This window comes from Camarhynchus parvulus, chromosome 9 (assembly GCF_901933205.1).
Source record: "Camarhynchus parvulus chromosome 9, STF_HiC, whole genome shotgun sequence".
Classification (NCBI taxonomy): Eukaryota; Metazoa; Chordata; class Aves; order Passeriformes; family Thraupidae; genus Camarhynchus; species Camarhynchus parvulus.
Window position 1 is genome coordinate 20484050 of NC_044579.1, and position 19589 is coordinate 20503638.

The 19589-nt window shown below is 44.2% G+C and overlaps 1 protein-coding gene across 3 annotated transcripts; it reads left to right on the top strand.

Annotated features, from left to right (window-relative positions):
- Nucleotides 1-946: 946 nt before the first annotated feature.
- TRA2B (transformer 2 beta homolog) lies at nt 947-16885 on the top strand. 3 transcript variants are annotated; one of them, XM_030954250.1, is made up of 10 exons: nt 981-1101; nt 6619-6896; nt 7159-7292; nt 10628-10790; nt 11639-11827; nt 12674-12789; nt 13642-13725; nt 15437-15499; nt 15950-16023; nt 16475-16885. In XM_030954250.1, exons 4-10 carry the CDS (start codon nt 10758-10760, stop codon nt 16483-16485), a joined length of 570 nt encoding a protein of 189 aa, XP_030810110.1. In that variant the 5' UTR covers nt 981-1101; nt 6619-6896; nt 7159-7292; nt 10628-10757; the 3' UTR covers nt 16486-16885. The 3 variants fall into 3 exon arrangements, with proteins under 3 accessions (XP_030810109.1, XP_030810110.1, XP_030810111.1); XM_030954249.1 differs by lacking the exon at nt 6619-6896 and having other exon boundaries at nt 947-1101; XM_030954251.1 differs by lacking the exons at nt 6619-6896; nt 7159-7292 and having other exon boundaries at nt 982-1101.
- Nucleotides 16886-19589: the final 2704 nt, after the last annotated feature.

The following is a 19589-nucleotide window of genomic DNA, read 5'->3' on the forward strand; positions in this document are numbered from 1 at the left end:
AGCAGCTGTGGCTGCCCCTGGATCCCTGGAAGGGTTCCAGGCCAGGTTGGACAGGGCTTGGAGAACCTGGGATAGTGGGAGGTGTCCCTGCCCATGGCAGGGAGTGGAAATGGATGAGCTTTCAGGTCCCTTTCAAACCAGACAATTCTGGGACTCCCTGGGATGAGCTGAGCAGGTGCGATGTCTCCTCCTGTCTCCCAGCTCCCAGCCTTGTGCAGTGCTGTGGTTTAAAAAGTGCTGAAGAATTCAGGATTTTGGTTAAACCACAGCTGTGTGTTTTAAATCCGGGTGGTTCTCTCTGTGTGGGTGTCCTTTGTTAATCCCTGCATCCAATCCTGGCCCTTTGGGGCTGCCGGTGCTTTACTGGTGCTGCTTGTGACACAAAACAGATACAATGGAGGTGTTTGTGACGCTCCTCCTCGCTGCGCATATTTTGTGGAGAAACTATGCCAAGGACAGAGGAAACCCGCCATTTCAGCGACACTCTGCTGCCCTCGAGTGGGTGCTTAAGAAATATCCCGTTCTTCCCTGCCCACGTGCTCTAAATTAATGCTTTAACACTCAAAAAAAGTCCCTCACAATCACATTTTCAAACTGTGATTTCCGCGGCCTGGCGAGGGCCGCGACCTCACCTGGGGCGAGGGTGTGGGACCTCACCTGAGGGGCGGGGCCTCACCTGAGGCGTGAGGGGCGTGGCCTCAAGGGGGCAGAGCTTCGTGTAGGCGAGGCCGTGGTATTGTCGCTCTTGTGACGTCAGGGGGCGTGGTCATTGCACCCAGGACAGCGAAGGCTGAGGGGTTTGGGGTGGGAGAAGGGGCGTGGCCTTTTAGCAAGGCGTGGTCTAAGATTGGGGGCGTGGCCTTCTCTTAGGGGGCGGTGCCGTGTGGGGCGTGGCTTTGGGGAGCGGGGGCGGTCTGCGGCTCAGGGATGTCCCCCTGGGGGCGTGTCCTGCCGAGCGCGCGCGCGCGGTCCCGCGGTCTCGTCACTTCCCGCGCGGACGGCGGTGTCGCCGGGGTCGGTCGTGTCCGGTTCGGGCGGCGCTGGCGGGAGCAGCGGGACGGGACGATGAGCGACAGCGGAGAGCAAAACTACGGCGAGCGGGTAATACACGGAGCCCGAGTACGCTGCGCGGCCGGGCCCCCCCTTCCCTCCCCACACCACACACCCCTCCATCGCCTTCGGGTGACGCCGGTTCCCCCGTGTCCCCCCCGTGTCCCCTTTTGCGGGTGGCGGAGCCTCCGCGGGAGCGGAGAGGCGGATGAGGCGGCGCGGCGGGGTCGATGGCGGAGGGGCCGCTCCCTGCATGAGGCGCCCGGCGCCATCTTGGGCCGGGACCGCGCGCCCGGGAGGGACAAAATGGCGGCTCCGAGCCCTCAGGGGCCCCGAGCCCTCCATCCCACCCCTGCGGAGGGGGAATCCTGTTGTTATCCTCTCTCCAGAGCCGCCTTGCAATCCACTCTTGAGTTGCTCTTTAATTTACACCGCTTTTCGCTGCCTCTCCCCTGTAACAGTAACTCTGTTCCTCGGGCCTGGCGTCCAGATGTCTCGGGCTCTGCTCTAATTTAAATTTGATATGGAGGCAACCCCTTGGCTTTGTGAAACCTGCAGCAGATCCCTCCCAGGGCTTCTAGCTTCGCAAAGATCTCACTGTCCAAAAGAGTTTTTGTTAATGTCCATATAGATGCCTTGCTAAGCTTCACGTTTGTGATATACCTCTGTAGTTGCTTTTTATTTACTGGATCAGCCTTTGATGTCTTTATTTAAGGTCACTACTCCGTTTTTGGGATTTTTTTAGCATAATTCAAGTATTTTGTTGCATCATTGAAGGGAGTTACGGAGGTGATGAGTTCCTAAGTTTTAAACTGGAGGGGGCAAGAAATATTAGAAAATGTAGTAATTTTGAGCAATATCTTTCTTAGAATACGGTTTTATCTTATTAATTCACTATAAGAAGCTGTAATATGTGGGTGTTTCTACTTCAAGGTAGGTAAGATCAGAAAAAATCGCTCTCCAGGGGGCTAAAAATGGGAATGAATGGTGAAAGACAGGGATGAAAGAGTAGGCTCGTGCTAGCACCAGTGTTTCATTTGTATCTTCATTCACTTTCAAGTTTTTTTTTGTGAAGGGGTATTTTTTGCTCAGGGTGAATTATTTGTGTTAGTTTTTTTTAAAGATGCTTTAATTGTTGTGCAGGTCACGCTGGAAGCCAATGTAATCTTAATAAAGTTTGCCGGGATAACTTGCATTATATTTTCAGTCAGAAAGAGTGGGAATAATAAAGCTTCTATAGCAAAGTCTTTTTGTGTGAAACAGTCGTGCAGAGTACTGGGGCAGAAATTGTCTGCTGCTTTATTGTATTTTTAATATAAAAAATGTATTAAAGCATTTGTAGGCAGTTTTTGCCAGTACCTAGAATGAATTTTGTCTGAACTTTTGTGACATTTAAATAGGTAAGTTGTTTGAAATTGATGTGTTTGTAAAGGTGAAACCATAGAGCTGCACACCTGCTATTCCAAACTGGAGCAGGGATTGGTTTTCCTTCTGCTCTTGCCAGTGTTATTTATGGGGTTTTTTCCTTACTTAAGGCTTATGTTTTACTGAGCCAGTGGCTTTTGTGCTTTTCCAAGCTGGAGTCTCTGCAGACTTGAGTTAGTGTTTGGATAAATAATCTGGAATATGATTGCAGTTGTCTTAAACTGTCCCAGGTGCAGGCTGCCAGCCGGAATTGTGCTCCCGTTCTCTCCTTTATTGGTGTTCCTTCAGGCAGTCAGATCTGGAATTCAGTCAGCTGGATCTTGTTTTACTCCGTTTCCAGCTGCATTGGTTCGCAGGCCTGACTTGATTGAGCCCTCATGGCAGCTTTGGGGATGAAGAAATTCCAGCTGCTTTCACCAGGAATGGGACTTGTCTAAGCAGCAGCACCAATTTACTCTGGATTATGGCCTTTTCTAAAAGGGGGAGGAAAGATAAGAAGATGAAAAAAATCCCCACTTGAATTCTCTTTCACAGCTTATGTTCCATAGGGGGATGAACTGAAGAAACTGTAAATTGTTAAGTACTGGAATATACTTGAGATGCTGTTGTTATGCTGCAATGCCATGGTTTTCCAACTCAATTTTGTTTTCACTGAAATTGTTCTCACTAAAGCTCATGGGATTCAGGCATGGAGGGGTTGGAAAAAGACGAGTTAAAGTCCAAATTAATGAATTCTACCCTGTGAATTAGTTAATTATGGTAGTGATGGCCTGGTATGTGGTCAGAAGGTGTTCAATATGCAAGTCAGGGTGGGGGCTTTTGTTTGTTTGGGGGTTTTTATGTATAAAAGGTTAGTTTACAGATTACTTACAAGGTATTTTCAAGAAAGAGTGATTTTTATTATTAAACTGTGTGAGAAGGAGGTCTGAGGAAGCAGTTTGAGGTTAGAGATGAGCTGCTCACTCAGCGCCACCAAAGGGATGGACCATGCCCCGTGTTCCTCCCTCACCAGCTGGCACTTGATGGCGCCTCTTGGGGAGCTCATTCAGTGTCCCAAAGCTGTCAGAAGATAATTTGGGTTTTGCTGGTGGATTAATTTCCTTCCAGCCTGGGCACTGGAGGAGCCCACAGAGCCAGTGGCAGGGGTGCTGGGAGGAAGCTGTGGCCTGGTTTTTCAGAACACACTGTTCTTTCTGTGTGGAGTTTGGAAACCTGTGGAAAGGGATGGTTCTGCTCTCCCTGCAGTGAATCCCCAGCTGTGATCCGGTGTCCCTCAGGGGAAGGGAGGCAAATTCCATTAGGGAGAGGTTGGGGAATGTGCAGTCAGCACAGTGACACCTTGAATAAAGAGGCTCCAGATCTGCTAGTATCATGTGAGGCTGCACCTTTCCTTAGGGAAACAAGTGGAAATACATAACTTCATAGGAATATATGATTATAAAACCTTAATACTTTTATTTCTCTGTATCTTACATTACTGACTGAAATCTGTAACTCATTCCTGTGAGGAAAACCTGGATCTCAGAAATGCAAAGAACTGTGGCCATCATGTACTTTCCAGCTGCTTCTGTCCATGGAAACCTTTCCCACCTACTGCCCCCCAAATAATCCTGCTTTGAGACATTCCCTGCTCAGAGTACATGGCTGTAAGGCTCTTTGTGAATGTGCTTAGAGCTGTTAAAATCATCCCAGCACTTGGTTTGAATGGGCTCAAGGTCTGGAATGAACCATTTGGGATCCACAAGCCTGGACTTCAGGGCTTCCACTTGAATTCCAGAAGTGCCTGACGAAGGGGAAGAACTGTTGATGAAGACCAAGGGATGTGGGGAGGGAGGTTAAATTCACACTTGACAAACTTAAGGTTACGGGGGGAAATGGTTATTTTTAGTGAATACCAGTCTGGATCTGCTGACCTGCAGTGCTGAAATACAGGCAGGATAAGAAGGTTGTTTTTTCCCTCTTCCCCATGTCATGCCAGGAGCACACTTGGGCATTTTTCAGTGACTTAAAACTCACAGAGTGAAAGAGCAAAGAGTAGGAAGAGCAAATATAAAAAACAGCAAAAAAGGATGAAAGAAACAAGCTGTGGGAGCGATTGATGTGAACCCTCAAGGGTGTAAAATAAATTTGCAGTGCTGCAGGCCCCTGGTACTTGGAGTTTTGGATAGGGAGGATTTCCTGGGGCTTGGGGTGGAACAGGGGCAACTTGGTAATTTGGGGGTTATTACCAGTCCTGGGGATATCCAGAGCAGGTGAGGTACATCGAATTCCTTTAAGGCTGGAATAAAGAAGTGCAATAATCCTGTAAAATGAGTGGATTGAAGGATGATCTGGGGAAAAAAGTGGATTTTTAAAGACTGGGAAATGTGAAATGCCAAGGAGTTGAATGAAAATAGGCCAGCTGTTAAATTGTTTTTGTTTTGGTAAATAGTTGTCTTTAAGACATTTTCTTCCCAAGTTTCTGCTCAGCTCCTCAGTGTCCAGATTTCCATATCAACCTTAGCATAGTACAGCAAAGACTGCCTGGAAAATGTACCAAATATATGAAGACTTGCCTGTTCTCTACTCATTTCTTCAAAGCTTTTTGACTTTTAAAAGCTCTGAAAAAGGGTTTGGTGTGTGTTTGTGGGCAAAATCCTCCCAACTGCTTCTCTCCAGTCCTGCATTTCTCCTTTTCTTTCTGGTCTCCACCTGTACTTGAATACAACTCCTTCTTGTTTAGCCCAGATTATCTTTTGTGAATTGAAGTATTTTTTCTCAGGTGAAAAGCAACCTTGGTTTGGGTTTTAATCCTTCTTCAATCTTGCTTTCTCTAACTTTGTTAAAGAGCTAAGACTTCTTATGGCAAAATTAATACATTAACTCAGAACTCATCTCTGTGGAGTGTTTTCTTTGGAAGGTACTAATGGATTTAGGTTAAATAAGTTAATTGTAATTTAAATTGCTCCTAAATATTCCCCCTGCCCTTTGCAATATTAGTACATGGGGAAACTGTAGTTTAGAACAAAACATAAAACATCTGTATAAAGAATACAGCCTTGGCCAGCTTTGTGCTATTTCTGTTGCTCTTGGGATTAATTGCAAACCTGCTTTGTCCTGTGCATCGTGTTTCTTTCCCCTGTATGGAAGGGAATTGTCAAATGGTAACATTTGGTTGAAGGTGTATGGGAGTGATTGAAGCGTGTAAATTTCGGGTTAGCAAATGAATTTCTGAATGTTTGGTACAGGATTCCCATTAAGTTAGTGCTCAGGTTTAAGAGATGCTAGATAAAACAGGCTTTTGGAAAAAAAGCTGGTACCCAGTGTCATTGGTGAGCTTTCTTCATCAGAATTTACACTAAATTAAGGATTGTTTTTAGAAAGAAGTATAATTCTGCTGGATTTTAAGTTTTCTCTAGTATCTTGAAATGAAGAATACTTTCTACTAGTGTGTTTAAGGCATATGACTAAAACCAAGCATTATACTGATTTTAAAATAAAAATACATAAGTTAAAACTGTTAATTAGGTCATGTCACTGCCAGAGGAGATTCCTAGTAAATAACAGAGCAGGTGGGGTGTTAGTCCAGAGCAGTTTGGAGTGTGGGGCTCCAGTGCAGTTCTGGTCAGTGGGGAATGCAGATTTCTGTGGAAACACGAAGCCTGCACATGTAATGCCACTTGTGCAGGCAGCTGGGGGTGTGTGCTCCTAAACCTTCACACCAGGGCTGCCAAACTGCAGGAGGGGCCCAAAATTCAGATCATTGGAGTTCATGGAATGACCAGTGCTGTGCTTTCTGCACATCCGTCAGTGGCCGCAGCAGGACTTCACTGGAGTCACTCCTTGGTGATTTTGTCTCAGTGTGTGGCTGATAGTGCAAGTTATTTAGAGTTTGCTGATGCTACAGTTCCTTTGTAGGTACTCAGTTGATCCAGTTGCACTTACTGTTAAATACAGGCATAAATAGCAAATTCAGCTACTTAGGACGAAGTTAAACTGAGTTGACTGAACCTGTTGATAAAATTGTAGGGCTTTGGTAGATTCAATTCTTGAACTGCATTTATAGTAAAAGTCCACACCTTTTTTTTTTCTAGTTTCAGTTTTGGCACTAGATTTTATCCTGGAGTTCTTAAATATTCTTCATCCTGTTCTTTTTCTATTAAGGTTAATGTTGAAGAAGGAAAATGCGGAAGTCGCCATTTGACAAGTTTTATAAATGAGAATTATTTGAAGCTCAGGAATAAGTGAAGCTGAAATTTGAAAAAAAAGAAAGTGAATGCATGCTAATTATCAGACCAGAAGTCCCACTTGTAGAATATTGAGCAATTTGTGTGAAGTGGGGAAGATGAAAGAAGTCAGAATTTGAAACGGAAGAATGAAGAAAAGGAATAAAAATGAAGTTAAGATAAGAAGTAATCTGGAATCTGAAAGCACTACGCTAAGTAATTACTAGTCTGTTTATGTGTCCCTGTATATTTTGCTAAACATGCATGCATTATCTGTTTAATAGCAAAAGTACATGCAGGGTAAAGAAGTGTCTACCAGGGAAAAAAAAAAACCTCCTTAAAAATCTAGGCAGTGCTAATGCCGACTGCCCGGACACATAGCTATGAATATTTACCATTTATTTCACTGGAGCTTGTTTACAGCCCCTAGGTGAACAAGGAATTGTGTACAAATTAGGCTTTCAATATCTGCGTGCAGGAATCCCGTTCTGCTTCCAGAAGCGGAAGTGCTCATGGGTCTGGCAAGTCGGGGAGGCACACCCCTGCAAGATCTCGCTCTAAGGAGGATTCCAGGCGCTCCAGGTCAAAATCTAGATCCAGGTCTGAATCCAGGTGAGTTTGCTTCTTTTACCTCTTCCTCCTCCTCACAAGTCAGATGATTGTCAGAGGTGGCCCAGCTTAGCCAGTTCTGTTTCCAGAGTTAGTGGACATGGAATACAAAGGGGGCGTGCGTGCTTTCAGGATTGGGTAAGCCAAATTATATCAATTCAGATATTTTTGCTGCTTCTTCCAGTAGTTAAATCAGCTATGTAGCTTTGAATCCTTGCTGATACACTTTGGAAGTGCCTGCCTTTTATCTCTTGGAATACTAACTTGTGTCTGAGCATGGAGTTTAGATCTTAGTTTTTTTATGCATTAACAGAGTTTAGTGCATCAACAGATTTCCCATTTTAAGCCACATTCATGTATTACATTTCTTCACTGGAAGCAGTGATGTTCCTGGAATAGTGGAAAAAGCAGTAGAGATAAATGTGAATTTCACAGTCTGACATTTTAAATACATTGATTTAACTTGAAAATTAACAGGGTAGGAAGCTTTGAATATTAGACAGCTCTGCAAGCTCTCCAGAAAAGTTGTGGAGAACTTGCTTATTGTATTTGTTATGTGGCAGCACAAACATCCACGTGCCTATTGCACTGTGTTACCTCTCCTGCCAAACAAGCTGTGTGCAGGGTCAGATTCCTTTTAAAAGAGTAGATAGATGGTTGATTGCTGACTGCAGAAATTAATCTGTTGATCATTTCTTTACTCATTTGTAGGCATTCAGGCTAAAAAAAGTGAGGTTTCAGCATTGTGGTTTTCAGGTGAGCTGTTCACAACAGACTTTTTATGTGAGCAAGCACTGAATTGCCAAAGCCTGGGGGGCAGGCTGGAGGAAGATACTGTGCTGTCAGCAATCACCCCGGGTTGAAAACATAATCAAATAGTGTGTTAAATCTTGCAAGATCAGACAGAAAGGCTTTTGTGAGAAGGAATGTAATTGGGAAGCTTTGACAGCAGAAGAATGAGGTTTTTTGTTTAATTCAGGCACAGTCACAAGTGTCATATCATGCACCTGGCAGTCCCTGTAGTGTAAGAAGAAATGTGTTGAATAAATGGAATAAATACTTGTCAGAGTAATACCATTAGTGAGTGTGGAATTGGAGTGAGCTGTGGGAGTGCCAGCCGTGAGAGATGCTGGGGCAGCTCAGGAAGGGCCCAGTCCCAGGTCCTGCTCTGGGCTCTGACCCTGCTGTCAGGGCTTTATCCACTTGGGGTTTGAAAACCTCAGGGGAGGGAAGCTGCAGAACACCTTTGGGGAAACCTTTTAATATTAAAACAACAAAGTCAGGACACCCTCCCAGCATGTTCTTCTGTCCTTTAACCCATGTGACTCCAGGGATTCGATACTCCTTAAAATACTTCCCCCTTACAGAATCACCACAATACTGAGTAAAAATGCAGTCACAGATGGTACACAATTCTGAGGAAGCAAACAGAAGATGCAGAATTTATGAGAGACCTGGCAAATCTTACTTTTGCAATAAACAGTGTTTAAATAATACCCTGGCAACTGGCTTTTTACTTTTTGATGACCACAAAGTAGAAGTTTATAACTACCATGGCTTCCTGAGCATTTAACAGCTATCTTGAAGGTGCCTCTGGCTGGAAATAATGGAATTACGTGCCAGAGTTAGTGTTGATTAGTAGATTTGGACAGAATTGTGTCGAGGTACATATTTAGAAACAACATACTTTAATCTCTGTTCAGTGCTGTCACATGTTGAGATGTGGTCATGGGCAGGTCTTTGAACTCTGGCTTTCCCCAGAGGAATAACCCTGTGATAACTTCTTTATTTCTTGGTAGTTTCTGTTGCAAATGTATTTTTGAGTTACAAGCTTTATTAATTAAACTTTGATTTGGGAACCAACCTGTGTCCTGGTGTTTTTATCAGTTGGGGTGTGGATATACTTGATTTTAAAATCTACTTTTATTGGTGTTTGTAGTTCCTATCTTCGGCTGATACCATTCTGTACCTGAAATATCAGTTCTGTTTGCCTTAATTTTTTTTTCCTATATCAGTGTCTGAAACGTGGCTGTGTGCATGTGTGGAGCTTCTTTTTTTTTTTTTTTGTTATTGATATTCTTTCTTTTTTTACGGTTTTCCCAGTTTCAGGGAAGTTCTTTCTTTTTTTTTTTTTTTATTTTGTTGCCAAAAATCATGTTTTCTTTATAAATACATAGTGACAAATGCTGTAATGGGACATGCTGAATTAATTTCTCCTAGACATTAATATGCATTTTAAGTTGAGCTTCTCTGGCTCTCTCCTGATGGGGTTGGAGGTGTTTTTTGAGGAGATAGATTGAACAATTTGGCTGCCTGGTGACACTTGGTTAGAAATCTTGGAAGAAGCTGTTAAATGCTCAGGAGTAAAAGTAGTTCAGGTTCAGAGCTTCCCTCACACCAGTGGGGTGGTGCTGCTGTGGAATTAGAGGAAGGGGACATTTAAGACACGAGAGCCTGAAAATCAGCAATTTGTGACTCAGATCCATTGACTGTTACACTGTTTATTGCACTTCTTAGCCTTGAGGGGTTTTTCTTTGGAGTGGTGTGGAGTGAAGGTTACTCAGTGCAGCCGTCAGCAGACCAAGATCAGGTGTAGTATCGCTGTGTGAGTGCCCAGCTTTTCCTCTAGGATTGCCTGTGTTGGGAGGGGTGAGGCTTTGAGAGAAGGAATTGAAGAGTTTCAGACCCTCCTGTCCACAGAGCTTGTGATGTAAGAAAATATTTTTGGGGAAAAAGAATTAGTGAGCAGTTGCATAAATGCACTTAAGAGTGTGAACATGTAAATATTCGTGAACAAACAGTGCCAAATAACTGCTGAAATACCAGCAGGTAAATGAGCCAGCTCAGGATTGATTTCTTCAGATTGTGTTCAGCTCTGTTTCAGGGGTATTTGCTTTTCAGTGTCACCCAAGGCAGCACTAAGAGAGTGCCCCCCTTAATGGTGCATGCTTTGTGTTAAAGCATATTTGACTGATACCTGTGAAAAGAAAGCCACCTCACTTGTTTTTATCTAAACACTGAATGTTCTAAGCCCTAACTTGTCACGCCCAGGTAGCTTTGTTAAAGGAAGAGCTGACTGTGATCAAGTGCAAGTTCCTGGACTGCAGCAGGAATGCCCTGAGACTATCTGCAGTAATCTGATAGTAAAGATTTAGCACACAGAGAGTAGAGAGATTCAGCTATTGAGAGTAGTGAGTAAATGGATTATAGCTGAGGTATGTGGTACTGCAGGATTTTGGAAAACGATTATTTGAGCTTTTTGTGGCTGTCTGCTGGATTTTTGAAATGTTGAACACCCCAAGAAGCCCAGCACTGTACCTTTCTGTTCTTTCCCTCAGGTCTAGGTCGAGGAGGAGTTCCCGCAGACACTACACCAGGTCACGCTCGCGGTCCCGCTCGCACAGGAGATCCAGAAGCAGGTCGTACAGTCGGGACTACCGGCGGCGGCACAGTCACAGCCATTCCCCCATGTCTACTCGCAGACGTCACATTGGGAACAGGGTACGTGTGTGAGGCATGAGTCACGGTCTCTGTGCCCTGAGAAACACAAAGGGGTTTTGTGAAATGCTTATGTATCTGTAGGTTTAATGTATTACTGTCTATTAGCAGGTGGCCTGTGAAAAACGCGTATTTTATGATTGGCATTTTGCAAATATTATAATGAATATTATATGTGTTGTGTTAGAAAGTAATGCTGTATTAATTCTCTTAAGTAGGGTGTTAAATATAGTTTTAGGTTATAAGAAATGTTAAAATAGAAACTATGCTATGTAGGATACTTTTTTAAAAGAAAGGACTTGCAGCAAGATAGCAGCCACAGGACACCTAAATCTTTCAGAGAAAAAGAATTTATTGCCCTCTTATCAGAAGAAACGAACTTCTTCCTACCTCAAAGGCGCTGTTAAGATTCAGAGGAAGAAGTTGGGGATGACCAGACAGAATCCTGTGTTGGAATGGAATTTATGCATCATGTATGAAGTGTATGAATATGCAACAAGCTATTGTTTTTAAGGGTTAATCCTTTGTTAACGGGTGTCCTTTTTCAGGCTCCTGCTGCCCAAAAAAGGTACCTGGACGTCCGTAACTCTTTGTCTCTATTGTCTCATATTGTCCTAATCCAAACTGTCCAAATTATTATTACTCTAATTGTATTGCTATTTTTATAACCATTTTATTACTACTAAACTTTTAAAATTTAAAAAAAACAAGTGATTGGCATTTTTCACATGACCCAAATCTCAGTCCCACCTTAGTTGTTGTTCTTGAAGCCCTGACAGTCACAACTTGAGAAATACATTGCACTGCAAATAAACCCAATTTGATTTGAATATCTATGTCCTTTCCTTTAGGCAAATCCTGATCCAAACTGTTGTCTCGGAGTGTTTGGGCTGAGTCTGTACACTACAGAACGAGACCTGCGAGAGGTTTTCTCCAAGTATGGCCCCATTGCCGACGTTTCCATCGTGTACGATCAGCAGTCGCGGCGCTCCCGAGGGTTCGCCTTTGTCTACTTCGAGAACGTCGAGGATGCCAAGGAGGTCGGTTGGGGTACACAGTGTGGGCCATGTTTGCTGGGCTCTGAGCTCCTGGGGTGCATATTCTGTCACAGGGTATAGCCAGGGGAAACTCATAGCCTGGAAAATACTTGAAGTCTTGTAATCATGGAATTTGGGCTTATTAGTGCTGCAGAATGAATTGGGAATTCTGTAGTCACCCAAGTAAAGAATCCTACACTCATACCAATCCTAGTAATGCAGCCCTTTATGGGCTGGAACAAGGCTTATATTCTGCATAGACTCCACTCCAGAGAATCTCCAGTTTTTTCCACATCTTTTCCACATCTCTTCCACATTTTTTCCAGGTCATGAAGTCTTCCATTTTGGTTTGCAGCTTGATATGTAGGTCCTGCTACTTGTCAGACAAAAATAAACCAAAGCACAATTGGTTTTGGTTTTATACTTTTTATTTGTAACTCTGATATTATATTAAAGGTTATGGTAGTTTGAAGGATGGATTTGAATACCTTAGTAATGTTCTTTTAACCTGTAAATGTTTTACATTGTGTGGTGGAGTAGTTACATCTCCCTACATCAGCGTGTTCAAAGATTGCTCTTAGTCATGTCAGAGGCACTGAAACAATTGCCCAGTGATGTTCCTTTCAGGATTTTAATGCCACAGAAGTCATATTTTCAGTGGTTACTGGCCCTTCAGTCCAGCTGACCTAGAGTGTCTTACACAGTACATTCACTGCAAGATGTGACACTCAGACCTGCCTCCAAACTGAGCTGTGTTTTAAGACATTTTAACACTTTAAGCAGTGGTTAGAAATTCATGTTGTTGCTGAAGTTCATACCTACAGCTAATGCTCTTCTGTCCTTCCTTAGGCAAAGGAACGTGCCAATGGAATGGAGCTGGATGGAAGAAGGATCCGGGTAGACTTTTCCATAACAAAAAGACCTCACACACCTACCCCTGGAATCTACATGGGAAGACCCACTTAGTAAGTTTTATCCATGGTTTGGTTGGGTTTTTTCCCCCCAGCCAGTACAAGATAGGATTCATTATTTTGTAAAAACTCCTGTTTCTTCTCTGAGAGACCTGATTCTGAGTGGTTTTCCTGGTTTCTTGGGCTTCCACATTAATGCACAAGTTGTGTTTCCTTGTTCATGGCTGCTATGCTGTACACTGAAAACACAAGGCATGAGCATCAGTAGTAATGCTTGTGTCAACAGGAAGACATTTTGACTATTTCTAAATTACTTTAAATAGTTTTCCTGTGTACCTTCAAATATATTCATGTCCTTTGCAAGCTCAGGGTTTCAAGAGTGAATGAACAAGTGCTGGTCAAGGAGCTGTGTGGTTCAGTTAGCATGAGGGCTTAGCAGTTTTCTGTGTTCACACACTGCACTTTTGGCTTCAAGTTGCCAACCATGTAGGTTGTTTTGCCAAGTCATTCTCCAGTTCATTTCCCAAGACTTTCAGCTTACTGATGGTTATGTTGAGATTACAGGTTTCTGGTTTTTTTTAGTCAGAAAGTTGAATGAACAGGAGCCTTTTCAGAGTTAAAAGGGGGTGAAGACTTGTCTCAGAATGGAATTCCTCCTATGCCTGTGATACCAAAAAGTTGAGGTTTATAAAGGTTGAGGAAAGCAACTGAGAGTTCAAGCATTTAAAAAGCAATTATTTAAGTAGTCCTGTTCCCACCTGCACTGGTGGGAAAACAGGAGTGCTCATAGTCTTCCAGCTGTTACAATGGGTCATAATAATAGTTTAAATAGTGTAAATTTACCAGACTGCAGACAAAGTTAAAGTTCTGTATCTTAGTGAATGCGATTTCCTTCACTCCCTGCAGTGGCAGCTCACGGCGGCGAGATTACTACGACAGAGGCTATGACAGAGGCTATGATGACCGTGACTACTACAGCAGGTCGTACAGGTGAGCATATTTGCAACATTTTGCTGCTTTTTAAACTCTGCTTTCTCATCTGCTTGTGCAAGCATTAGGCAGTTCATCCTACATAACTGGTCCAGAATATTTTTGCACTCAATGTCATTCTGGAATTTTCCTGTGAAATCTCCACTAAAATGATTGCTCAGTACAATTCAAATTGGTTGGATTGAGAAATACTTCATGGTGTTTGACCTGTGGCCTAGCTTAGTCCAAAATGTTTTCTGAATCTGCACTGAAGTTTTGAAAAACAAAGTGTGTTCTTTGTATTTTCGTTTTAGAATCTTTAGTTGGTTCATCTGTTAGCCCTGAAATGGTGCAGATTAATACTTGAGTTAGTATTATAGTGTCAACTTACATTTTGAGCACAGTGTAGTAGATAAAAAGTGGGAAATTTCTGTGGTCCCCAGTATCTCCTGCTGATAATTTTGGCACCTCAAATGTTGCCAAAAATAAGGAATTGTAGATTGGACATCTGCATTAAAAGGCTTTTTTAACACCCCTTCTGTGTAATCACGATTGGTTTTGGTGGTAGCATTTTACAGCAAAATCCTTGTCCCCTACAAAATCCTCACAATTTCTGGGACACTGTTAAGTTGAACACAAAAAGAAGAGTTGTTTTTTTTCTGTCTGCACTACCAAACATTCCTGCAGTTGCAGAATTCTGTGTTAAAGTTACAGTGTGGGCCCAAATCTTAAGTGGTGCCTTTTTCTTCTGATAGGGTTTGTGGATGTTGCCAGAAGCTGTGATTGGGTCAGGAGAAAGCCAGTGAGAGTGACCTGCTCTAGTGGGATGCGTCCCTGCCTGTGGAAGGGGTGTGCCCCTGGATGGTGTTTAGGGTCCCAACCCAAACCATTCTGTGTTTCTGGGAATAAATATGGAGCCACAAATGACTTGTGTGTGGCTACTTGGAAAATGTCATGGTGCTACTTTCCCCTCCTACAGACATGGGTTGGTTGAGGAAAAGAGAAGTGTTGCTATGCTGTCAGGGCTTCCCTGAGGAAGAAAAAGTTGGAATTGTTCAAGATGCAGTGGAGCATTGCACACCCCACCCTAAAAATTCCATTGGTAACAATTCCTTTGCATTCCCTGCCCTCTGTGAAAATAATGCCCTAAGGGAAATGCAGTGTCAGATGGGAATTGTCCTGTTAAAACTTAAGTTACTCCTTGTAGCTTTGGGAGGTTTGATTTTGCCTGAAAAACTAACTGTAAATAAGGGAATAAACTTTAAACAAGCAATCCCCCAAAAACAACTGGGGAAGACTTTAAACTTGATTTAGTCTCTTGGTAGAGCTTTGCTGATCTGAATCTGAGGAGGTTCCAGTCCAACCACTCAATGTTAATGCTGTAAGGTGTTGTTTTTGTTCTCCATAAGAAGTTACATCACAGTTCTTGTTTAAATGTGACTCTAAAGTGTTAAAATGTCAGGATAGAGGGTTTTCCCTGCCTCCACCTTGGAATCAATGTTTTTCTTCTGCATAGTGAGTTGATCTTGCTACTTGAAAATAATAAGATGATTTTCCTTGAGTAGATATGTGTTTAAAAATCAATGTTAAATTAAGTAATTCAGCATCACCCAGTGTAGGAACTAATGTTGTCTTATCCTCACATCATTTTCTTACTCAATGGGGGGGGTTTTGTACAGTGAACGTTTTATTTTTGAAATTGCTAGAAGTCGTTCTGCTTTTGTTTTCGCAGAGGAGGAGGTGGCGGTGGCGGAGGAGGCTGGAGAGCTGTTCAGGACAGGGATCAGTTTTACAGGTACATACTGGATTAGTGGAACTAGGCAAGGAAACACAAAACTTGGGAGTGCCTGGATTGGAGGGATTTGGGGGTGCCTGGCTGTAGCACTGACTGTAGGTCAAGGACATCTTCACCTTGGACAAGGAATTCAGATTAAAAGTGAAGGTGGATTTGGCTTACCCTGCTTGTGTGGGATGCTCCTGGCTTCAAACTAAATTCACATGAAAGCAGATTGCAAGTGCAAGAGCTTGTATTTGTTGTGTTAGTCAAAAATAATACTGGTAACAAAAAAAAAAGAATTCTTTGCTTTGTTACCCAGTAGAAATGTTGATTGGGTCTCCCAGGCTTGTTAGCTTTCCTAAGTGCAGTCCTGAGAGCAGGATGGGGTTAGAGCTACCCACATAAAGCTGCTGCTACTCAGCTGTGCAGGTTTTAACAAGGGGATTGTTTGTGTCACCCCTGTCACAGGAGGAGGTCACCGTCACCGTACTACAGCCGAGGGGGCTACAGATCCCGGTCCAGATCCCGGTCCTACTCACCTCGTAAGTACCGTGGGCTCATGGAATGCTTTGGGTTGGGAGGGACCTTAAAGCTCATCCCATTCCACCCCCTGCCATGGGCAGGGACACCTTCCATAGACCAGGTTGCTCCAAGCCCTGTCCAACCTTACCAAACCTGGGCCTAGCCCAGTCACAGAGTTCATGTCTCAAAAGTAAATCTCCTATTCCTTGAACTTCTTTTGAGCTTCTGTGACCACTAAGATTGACTTTGGTGTGGATATTTTATTGAGCCACAGTTCCTTTAATGCTTCATTGAGAAACCTTGAGGGCAGAGTAAATAATACTGTTTCTTCCTCCAGAACTCTGTTAAAACAGGAGTTTGGTTACCTCTAGGACATTAGCTCAGATCTGATGCAGGTTTGAGGAGAGGCAGTGGATTTAGCCAAAAATCTCTCAATCCATGGAGTCTGACTGTTGGGTTTTTGTCTTTCAGGTCGCTATTAAAGCATGACACATAGAGGAATTTCTAGCTACAGCCTTTGAGTTGAAATTGCAAGTTTGTGGACAATATTTTTTTATTGTCTCTTCTGTTTAACCAAGTGACAGTGCCTAGTGAATTAGGTGACTTTTACACCTTTTATGAAGACAACTTCTGTGGTGTTCAATGCTGTTTCATTCTGCATATTTGTGTAGTTTGGTGCTTTGTTTCCAGTTGTGTTTTGAAAGGAGTACGTTTTGCATGTATTTTTTTAGTCTCCATTTTGACTCCTGAAAGGTTTCTATTGTAAAGACAAAAACTGTTCAGTAAGTTTTTTCTACTGATTCCAAGTTATTCCCAAGATCCAAACCTGTGTAAAATGCTTTCTGAAAGTGAGAAAATAAAATAAAAAGACGTTTGTTTTTTTCTTTCCCTTCTTATTTTTGCCAAGAAAACAAAAGCATGGAGGTAATTCCAGGGCAAGTGCCATCCACTCCTTCCAGGAAGAACCAGTCTTTTGGTGTCCCACAAGTAAATTGCACCTGAGGTGCTTCTCAAGTCCATTTCTCACTTGTGAAATGAGCACTGAATCCCTTATTTGGGTATTTAGCTGTTGCCAGTTGTATTTAAAAGCTTCTGGGCCAACACTTCATGTGTATCTGTCATACCATGTAGTGAATTTGGTACACTTGGATCTCTGAGCCAGTTATTTTTTAATCTTGTGTTGGAGGAGCTTTCCACATTGGTTTGTGGTGAGAGTGTGGGGTTTTGTGGAAATAATGGAAATTTCTAGACTCCAAACAGATGATTTCTGTGGATGTAGGGAACAGAGTTTAAGGAGGATGGTGTGCCATCATGCAAAGAGACTGAGGGAACAGGCCCCACCTGCTTCAGCTCCCTGGCGAGGAGGTGGCCAGCAGCAACACACCAGGTGTCTTAGGAATTTACAAATTATCCAGATATTTATTAAAACTTAGCTGTTTTTACTCTCCAGAGTGGACAACAGGACCATGGCAGTAATTATTGTAAATTTTCTGAGCTGCTCCTGGTGACACATTTTTTCACATGGCCCCTGTGCTGAGCATGTCCCAAATCCCTGTGCCAGGTGTGTGCTTGGTGTGAGCATTGCAAGGCCATGGTGCATCATGGAATCATTTCATTTGGAAAAGCCCTCTGAGATGGACTCCAGCCACTCCCCAGCAGTGCCAAGGCCACCACGTACCCATGTCCCCAAAAGCCATATCCACAGGGTTTTTAAATCCCTGCAGCAATGGGGATTCCACCACCTCCCTCAGCTGTCCCCTCCTATCAGGAGTTGTGCAGAGCCACAAGGTCCCCCCTGAGCCTTCTTTGCTCCAGGCTGAGTTTCCCCAGCTCCTTCAGCCACTCCTGGTGCTCCAGCCCCTTCCCCAGCTCTGTTCCATTCCCTGGACATGCTCCAGCCCCTCAATGTCATTGTGAGGACCAGGGGTGCTGATGATAAGGCTCAGATCCAGATGAAAATTCCACCAAGGGTGCCAGAGGAAAAGGGTGTTGTCTGTGAGCAGCAGCTTGCTGAGGTGCACCCCATAATCCACGTTAAAGCTGTTCTGGGGTTTGGGGATGAGCTGCTCCAGCTGGGGGAGGAGAGCCTGTCCAGCACTTCTGCTGCTGAATCATTCCAAGGGCTCTCAGTCCAGGAACAACCCAGGCTCCGATGCTCCCAGGCTGTAGAGTTGCCCTGTGGCACGGCTGGCAGGCAGCTGTGGGATGTGTGCTGGAACCCACAGCTGGCTGGCCTGGTGCTCTGCCGGCAGTGAGGCAGGAATTATCCATGGGAGGAGGAGCCTGCCCTGACCCCCAGCATGGATCCCACCAGGGCAGCGAGGAATCTGCTGGAGCAGCATCTGCTGGCTGGATGTGACAGGCTGTGCCCTTTCCAGACCTGCTTTCCTGTCAGCAGAGGACAGATAAAAACCTTGGAAGCACGTGGAGGGGAAAAAGGAAACCAGGAGCTGTTTGTGCTGCTGTCCTCTCCCCACACATGCAGGTGGAATTTCCTCTGGAGCAGTTTGAGCCTGTCCCTGTGCAGGGGATGCTCCTGTCCCTGCAGCATCTCCTGGCTTTCCCTGGGCACGAGGAGGGGCCCTGGAGGGATTGTGGAGCTTGAGGGAGCTGTGCAGTATGGAGGCAGTTGTGAGTTCAGTACATTCAGGCACCCCTTGCACAAGCAGTGTAGTAGCTCTCTGCTCCTCATGGAATTCCATGAGCTCCTAAAATTCCCATTTTTCCTTGCACCTCCTTCATTGGAGTTCAAGCGATTTATTTTGCAGATTGATCACCCAAAAGGCAGGTGCTCCCATCCTAATGGAGCAGCTTTGGAGCTGGCAGAAGCTGATCCTTTCATTTTCCTGCTTGGATAGGAAGTGTACAGCTCCCCAGGACCCTCCTTAGTGCCCATCTCTGGCACCTGGCCTGTGCTCCACACCGTGTTCCCACAGATCCATACCTTTGACATCACCTTGGGAGAGTCAGCAAAACTTGGAGCTCCTGGTGCCTGTCCACCATTCCCATCATTAATGCCTCACTCATGTTCAGCCCCAGCACAGCTGTAATTAACACAGACAAGAATTTAATTACCCAGCCATGCCAGTGCCTCCACCTCGGCATTCCTGACTGTTGCAGACTTGGAAACTTCTGAAATCCAGTGAGTAGTGAGTAGATTTTCACTCATGTCCCAGCAAAGGGTGAGCAAAATGGTTGAAAAGCATGGATGCATTTTCCAACCAAATTGTGAATTATTTTCTCAGCTCTGCTCTTCTATCTCCCAAGGTGGGCTGCTTCCGTGCCAGTCCTTCATGCTCTTCCCTCTCCTCCATAGCAGCTGCACCATTCTCCAGCTGGGAGGTTTCTAAAAGCCAAAACCCACATTTCAGACAGTTCATCACCACCACGAGGGAAATTTGGGATCAGGCCCAGCCTGGAGCTGCCTGATGGTTTGCTCAGAGTGGTATGGGGCAGGTGGGAGCTGCTCTGGCAGCATATCCCAGTCCCACTGTGCACAGAGTAATCTCTGCCACAGGCTGGGAAGAACAAAGAACAAACCAAGTCCTTTCCTTAAGGAAATGGGTTCATTTTTAGGACAGGGTTT

Excerpts from the sequence above, each read along its gene's own strand:
- TRA2B (XM_030954249.1), top strand. The coding sequence starts at position 1,066 with ATGAGCGACAGCGGAGAGCAAAACTACGGCGAGCGG. Across the intron at positions 7,293-10,627 it reads AGATCCAGGTCTGAATCCAG|GTCTAGGTCGAGGAGGAGTT; the intron begins GTGAGTTTGCTT and ends TCTTTCCCTCAG. Across the intron at positions 13,726-15,436 it reads TACTACAGCAGGTCGTACAG|AGGAGGAGGTGGCGGTGGCG; the intron begins GTGAGCATATTT and ends TTGTTTTCGCAG.